The sequence below is a fragment of the Frankliniella occidentalis genome, unplaced genomic scaffold (assembly GCF_000697945.3).
Source record: "Frankliniella occidentalis isolate FOCC.00 unplaced genomic scaffold, Focc_3.1 Scaffold2, whole genome shotgun sequence".
NCBI lineage: Eukaryota > Metazoa > Arthropoda > Insecta > Thysanoptera > Thripidae > Frankliniella > Frankliniella occidentalis.
Genome location: NW_026267132.1, coordinates 103783 through 111483, shown reverse-complemented (window position 1 = coordinate 111483; position 7701 = coordinate 103783). Strand labels below are relative to the sequence as shown.

General features: G+C 39.2%; 2 protein-coding genes across 2 annotated transcripts; one reads left to right on the top strand and one right to left on the bottom strand.

Moving 5' to 3' along the window:
• The first annotated feature begins 710 nt into the window (after positions 1-710).
• On the top strand, positions 711-1914 carry LOC127748762 (uncharacterized). The gene is made up of 2 exons (XM_052263563.1): positions 711-820; positions 925-1914. Exons 1-2 carry the CDS (start codon positions 740-742, stop codon positions 1912-1914), a joined length of 1071 nt encoding a protein of 356 aa, XP_052119523.1. The 5' UTR covers positions 711-739.
• Positions 1915-5911: 3997 nt separating this feature from the next.
• On the bottom strand, positions 5912-7310 carry LOC113213316 (fidgetin-like protein 1). Its single transcript, XM_052263557.1, has 6 exons — positions 7176-7310; positions 6982-7090; positions 6766-6883; positions 6567-6639; positions 6303-6488; positions 5912-6219 (listed from the first exon to the last, which is right to left on the bottom strand). Exons 1-6 carry the CDS (start codon positions 7308-7310, stop codon positions 5998-6000), a joined length of 843 nt encoding a protein of 280 aa, XP_052119517.1. The 3' UTR covers positions 5912-5997.
• Positions 7311-7701: the final 391 nt, after the last annotated feature.

Genomic DNA, 7701 nt, shown 5'->3' with positions numbered 1-7701 from the left:
TCCACTTTTCTACCAACCTCAAAAACGCGCCATGCCTCATGCCTCACCCCCAGCCCACAGCCATCCACAACCTACACTCGTCCACAAGTCTCTTCTCTTTTTTCCATCCACAACGAACGAACTTCTCATACTATAGATTTCTTCTGTAAATCTGCGAATAGTCAAAGTTTGCTTATTCGATGTGTTGTGCGTAAACAAACACGGAACCTGAAAATATTTGTCTTTGCACTAATTTTATTCTGTTCAGTATCGTTCATATTTAAGAAAAACATGCGCACCATTAACCAATAAATAATTATGATGCAAATCAGTCAAAGAAATGACTCCGCCCACCGACTACTTTACCACCGAAGATATGTTATAATTGAGCCGTATAACCTATAGTCTTCACTCAAGCAAGAAGAACAAATCTGATGAAGTTGGTTTGCGTTGCTGCAAATGGTACACTATTGTTCAGTACCTCATTGTGGAGGCAAGTGGAGAAAGGGTGGGGAACATTTGCGTTTTCATGCATTTCCGAAAAATGAATATATGAGGAAACTGTGGCAGGCTTCCATTCAACGGTCCAAGCCACCATCTCAATCTGCTAAAGTATGCAGCAAGCATTTCAAGGAGAGTGACTATATCACAGCGCCATCAGGCAAGTTCATATAACTTTTTGTATTGTGTGTGTAGTGTTTATCCTCAAACCGTGATTATTTATTCTGAAGTTGTTTTTTTTTCAGGTTTTAAGTACTTGATGAAGTCTGCTGTCCCTTCCCTCAATATTCCAACACAAGATACTCTAGCTTGCCTTTCAACAAGTACTAATGAGTCTGAAGTAAGTTCATAATTTTTCCTGCATTCTTACTACCATAACTAATTTTTGCTAAAGTTTCACTCTAATATAGTACCATGCTTCATGTTTTTCTCCTTTGATGTCAGGTATCAGTGGTCGACATCAATGCTGGAATACTTACCACAGATGGAGATTGTTGGGAGGAGATGGATGTCAAACAAGAAGTTAAGTTCAATCCAGATGCAGAAAATATGTCGCAGTTTCATCCACAGAACAGCACTGTACAGGATTTTCCCAGGCCCCTGGGTGTCCCTCTTCTTTCTTGTAACAGCATGACTAATGATGCATTTAAATATGTCACTGGCCTATCTAAATGTTGCTTTGAAAAATTCCTCAACATTTTAACTGTTTCACCATTTACATTGCCTGCTTGTGACTTGTCTGCAGGAAATCAATTATTCCTCACTCTGTGTAAAATGAAATGCAATTTCAGTTTTGACCATTTGAGTGTTGTTTTGAAAGTTGAACCTAATGCTGCCTTCATAGTATTTTCATTTTGGACATACACCATATTCAGAGTAATGAAATCAATGTGTCATGTCTCTAAAATCAGAGAGGGGAAATTGTTGGGTTCAATTTCTATTGGCTTAGTTCAAGTTAATGTCTTGAAGCATTACACTTCATGCATTGATTACATGTCGTCCTTCCCTCAAGTATCCACATCCCTCAAAGGAATTGTAGCTGTGGATGACTCTGAAATCAGATTGTATTATTGTTCCAAACTTTATGATGAATGTGTTTCTGCTGATGTCATGCTGCAAAACAGTGGTCTGAAGAAGTCCTTGGGTGCAACAAGTTTTCTGGCTAGTGAAAGTCTACTGCTCTCCAATTATTTTAAAAACTGTACTGCCAAGGTTACACCAATAGTGTCAGATTGTGTTTGTGGTAAAGATGCCATGACACGGTATCAGGCTTCAAAATTTGCAATGAGTAGAAAATGTTTTCAATGTCTTGTTGAAATGTATCGTATTTTAGCAGATGGAATACCTACCAATCTCACAATCATGCAATCAGAAATTTTCTTTAGTTGTATGATGATGCTAAATTTAAGAGAAGACCTATTTATGTCCGACTAACGTAAAAGTGTTACATTCAGAACACTTAAATGCCTTCAATGTTATTTTAAGGGTTGGAGTTGTAACTACTTTTTATTGGAGCCATCTGGAATTAAGTGATACTTATCGTGCATTGTCCCAGAACAGTTTGCAGCATATTTGCTACTCCATAACCAAAAGTGCCTAAACGGTGCAAGATAGAGTGAAATGGACAAAATTTTCGCCCAGAGGGCTCTATTACATTCACGAGTTACCCCTTAGGAGACTATAAAAGAAAAAAAATCCTTGTTTTGAAACCAACCCCTATTTCTTTGTTACCCCCTTTCACCCCCTTAGGGGTAGTTGCCAGGATTTGCACCAAGCGTTTCGTTGTCCAGGAGTGACCCCTAAGGTACCCTGAAATTTGTAGACCTCGTACTAAATTTCAGTTTGAAAGATTCCACAGCATAAAGAACTGCTCATGGTGTTTATGCCAGTAGTGGAAATTGTACATTAATTGTGGTATAGCATGTTCATCATTAAAATAAGAGATTGTATTTATTGAATGAAAGTGGATGCATGTAGTCAGATGTTTGAAAAATGTTTCCTGAAATCCAATTTCAATGTCTTGTTGAGATGTACCGTATTTTATCGGATGGAATACCTCAAAACCTTACAACCATGCAATCAGGAATTTTCTATAACTGTATGATTATACTAAATTTAAGAGCAGAATTATTTATGTAAAGTTTGTAGTTAAAGAAAAAGAGGGCAAATAAAACAACAGTTATAAATGGAATATCTATGAATCAATACTCCTTCAAAACTAATTTATAGAACATGCAAAGTGTAATAGAAGAGCGAAAAGCTCAAGTGAAATGTAGCTGCTCTTTAACAATGACTCAAGGCACAAAAGCAAAAAGGATGGTTAAAATCCTAAGTGAAGAAAAGAGTTGTGCTAGAATTTTTGAGCATGTAGGCAGCTCAATTTTTTTAATACTTATTTTTAATTATGTTGCATGATAAATCTGAAAATTCTTGAACTGGTTAGGGGCTTGTCCACGTAACGGTCAACCCGGAGAGTCCAACTCAAAATTAAAATTTTCACTCCGTGCAAAATCCTAGTCTGTACTACATGAACCATAGTTTCTTATTCCGGCGTTAGTTTCGAAATATTGGTGCTACTCGAGTTGCCACAGTCACGAAAAGCCAAACATTCTAAAAGTTGCCAAAGTAGCTAGATGAGAAAGCGGTTTTCAGATGCTAAAATTAGGTAGAGGACGAATTATTTTACCGGATTTTTTGCTGTGTCTTTTATGGATGACCCTTCTAGTGCCCCATTATCGCTTCACAAGTGAACCTGCCCCGATTTTTCTGCCCGAAAATGTCAAACGAAAATATATTAAAAGCAAATAATGTCAGTCCGTAACGAAAAACATGTGTTTACTTGTTTTGAGCGAACGCAACGAAACCCTGAGCAAATTCCTTTCAGATCCTACGTTAGTACATCGTTACAAACAAAAAATGACTCGAAACCTTTTTTGCCGTACCGATAGTTTAGGAGCTACACGGCGTTACGGACTGACATTTTTAGTAGAACTTGCTTCCGCTTGCTTCGTTACGGACTGACCATCAACAATGTTACGGACTGACCACCTACGAATCGGGACTACGCGCGTCCGGCGAGGGCTGCTGGTGGCAGCACAGGTACGATTCGCTTCCTCTCATGCGCGTCACAACAGTTCCGATAACCACTGCGCTGAGACATTGTAAACAATGGCGAAGACAGCGGCAGAAAGCGTTCGGGAGTACAGAGAGCGGAAGAGGGTTAGAGGTGACTATCAGGAATTGTTAGAAAAAGACAGGGCGAGGAAAGAAGTCGAACGGGCAAAACAGCGGAAGACGGCACGTGGTCGAGCGTCTCTGCGGACCCAAAACTAGCGTACAAAAGGGCACAGCGTTTGGGAGCAAAGGTAATGTTTCATTCCCATCGATTTTAAACCAATTACTACCATTCAGTCGTTTTCACGCGTATGCTCACACTGGTGTCTGGTAGGCGAGGGGCAGGGAGGCAGTGGTGCCCCCCTCCCCCCGCTGTTCAAAATAATTTAGTACCCTATTTTCTACACCAAATATTTTAATATTCTAGGTTTTTTAAAAGTGATATGTTATGTTTTGTTATTTTCTGACTTGAAATGAATCTATAGACCTTCTGAGCCGCTTTAAGCGCATGAGCTGGCAACGCCCCGATTTCTTTTAAAATCAGACGCAATTCAAAAAGAACGAAAATCACTTGCAGCTTGATTTTGTTATGCTGAATCTGGAAATGTAATCACTTTTGTCATTCAAAGATTTATTTCGTCGTATATTCAATTATAAGTGACTTAGCCCGGGGCAACGGCTTGCGGGCCAGGCATAGTCACTTATAATCGAATATACTCCGAAATACATTGTCAAATAACAGAAGTGGTTACATTTTCGGATTAAGCGTAGCGAAGTCTAGCTGCAAGTGTCTCTCTTTTTTTGAATTGCGTCTGATTTGAAGATTGGCAGTTCGAAGCTAGTTAAACTGCAGTTTGTTATTAGTTTTCATCATTTTCCGCCTTTTTCCCCAAATTTCTGCACTTGAACTGTAGTTTAACTGCATAAAATTATTGTAAAACTATAGTTCAACTACGATTTTAGCCATAGTACTGAGTACAGATCGTTCCAAGCGGGATATGAACTCCAAATATATAGTTCTTCCAATCCAAAATCGCTAGTGTCAGTCCGTAACGTTTTCCTGTCAGTCCGTAACAACGCACTTTCCCGGGCACAAGTATGGAACGGAATGAGATAAAAACAAACGAGTTGATGCACTAGATACATGGCTCTGAGGTCTAGTTTACGTAATTTTGGACGTTCTGATATCTTTTGTAATTTTAGAGCAATCCGGTCAAATGTACGTGTCAGAAAAACACAAGTTTACTTTTGGTCAGTCCGTAACGCTCACTTTGGGGCCTAACTGCGTGGCCATTTTTTCCGATACAAAAGATGCGGATACGTCTCTAGAAAGGTACTTTTTCTTGCTGTCAGATGCAATTGGGGCGAACTCCAAATGTCATCGCGTCTTCGGTCTAGGCGCGATTTAATACAAAACAGCGCTCCCAAACGTCAGTCCGTAACGCGTGGACAAGCCCTTAGAATACTACAAGGATTGCAAAAATGAAGCAACCACCAATCCTAATAGAACATAAAATCTCTAGGTGAGTAACCATGGAGACATAGGTAAATCTTAAGTATGAGTTGTACTGATGTCAGAACAATTTGACACCTGCTACTGGTACATTTCGTAGGTATAATTCTAACTACTAACAGGTAGAAAGGCGACGAACACATTGAGACGCTTATGAACTTAACAAAACGATTCACATACTTTTTGTCTTTTCAAATTGAATTACTGTGGCGAGTACAGATGTAAACAAATACCAAGCGGTACGCGGCTAAGAGAAAACTAAACAGCTCCAATGCCTTTGGTGAACGAGGTTATTCTCAGAACTCTTATTGTGTTATAATCAACATAATTTAACAATATGACAACTCAGAAGAGAAAATAGTTGAAAACAAAAACAACCAAGAACAATGACACCCAAAATTTTAGCTTCCTTTGCTATAGGCCTCCAGGTCGTCAACAACTTTCTTTGGCACTGTCCTTGTTACTGATTTTAATGCCTCCATGAAATCGTTGACGTCCACAGGAATATCCTACAAAATAAAAAATATTCAACATGTGGTGAGGCAATAATAAACTAATCTGTGCAAGTAAGTATGAAGAGATTAGAGAGCAGGAGGTCAAGTAGAAGTATTGTGGAGCATGAAAGAGAATTGAAATTTCAAGAAAGGGCTGCCCTGTCTTTCTGTTTTACTTGAACTGAATAAAATTAACCTACTGGAGATTTTTCAAAGGATCAGTACACTAATTTGAATTCTGATTACTCCAAGGGATGTGTTACAAGTTGACCCTAAACCATGTATAAAATAAGAACCGAATTCTGCGCATGGATATACTTTTCTTTTTAAGAAACAGGTCATTTTCCACACATGTGGTTTTTGGTTCTTAAAAATCAAAACATGCAATTAACTCTCTCAGAAATTTAAATTTGGTGGACTTACATTCTCTGGAAATACAAATCTTCCACGTGAGTCACGCTTTAACTTCCTTGTGTAGTTTTTGGAGGCCCAGCGGCACAATTGGTTGAGATCTGAACCACTGTAGCCCTCTGTCTCTCTTGCTATTTTCTCCACATCTTCCTCAGATAATGAATTTTCAGTGGAGGACATGATTTTGGTGAGCATTACTTTTCGGTCCTCAAAAAGACAGCATTTCATTATAATGTGAATGATTTTAGGACCACAGTTTAATGGTATGAAGGAAGGAAGGAAGGACTTACAGCTACTTGCGGCAGTGGCACATACAGCCGTGTGGTAAACCTTCTGATGAAGGCAGAGTCAATCGACTTGGGGAGATTGGTTGCCCCAATAAACAGCACTTTATCACTTGTCTTAGTTGTGCAGCCATCCTGCAAAGAGGTTGAAATTATTACAAATATATAACCAATGATACTTACAGCAGTATGCTAACTGTTTAATAAAATAGAGGCAAAAGCATATACCAGTTCGGTGAGGAATTCCATTTTGACTCGCCTCTCCCATGCCTTCTCATTGTCATTTCTAACACCAAGTAGAGCATCAATTTCATCGATAAATATTATAGTTGGTTGGAGAGCACTGCATTCAAATACAATTAAGATAGATATAAAAAATTAGAACAACCATAGAGAGAGCACATTTAGTTACTGTGGTCTTAAGTCCACCGCATTGCGCCAAGATCAACAACAAGTAATCTTAACTTACCGGGCAAGCTGAAATAATGTTTTCACTGCTCTTTCCGCCTCCCCAGCCCACTTTGTAATCAGAGAGGAGGCTGTGACACTAAAGAATTTCGCCTTCATCTGCGAGGCTATACACTTCCCTGAAACAAAATGAATAAAATGAAATGCAACATTTGGAACTTTGATACATTCTACTTACATGTGACAAAACAGAATACTATAACAAATGTTGACTTACCAATCATGGTTTTGCCTGTACCCGGCGGTCCATACATTAAAATACCTCTCGAAGCTGACCTGAGTCCAGTGAAACGGGCAGGATTTGCCCATGGCATTACGACATCTATCTGTGATAAGTAATTGAAATTGGATGAGTTTACAACAAAAAAGAAAGAAAACATAAACAAAACAGCATAATATACAAGCATGTACCTCTATGGTGTCCTTGATTTCTTCAAGTCCACAAACATCATCCCAGGACACCCGGTCAGATCCCGTCAGGTCAGCAAGCGTTGCAATGAGGATGGTAGCCATTTTCGTGTCCAAAGCACCTTTAGTGTACTCCATTGCTGCCTTCAAAATTTCTTCCGGTGTCTGTTTCTTTTCATTCTCTTTGGCTGGTTCAGTCTGATTCACAGTGCTTTTGCTGTCATCTCCACAATAGACGGTTCCCGCTTTGCACGTTTCGAGAAGAAGTAAGGAAATCGGGACCGGAACCAGTATGAAAAGTCCGCCTACTTTTCTTATTTAACTGTACAGTTTCACTTAGATGACCTCCAGGAAGTCCATGTAACTATGAAGGTTCATTTGCACTAGTTTTTACCGTAATTTCAGAACTGTTTCCGGTGACGATTTCCTGAATTCTTCTTGAAATGGGCACAGCGGGAACCGTCTATTGTTCTCGTTTTCATTGTTACTCTTGTCGTCATCATCCTTCTCCTCTATGACCGTTAGGTCA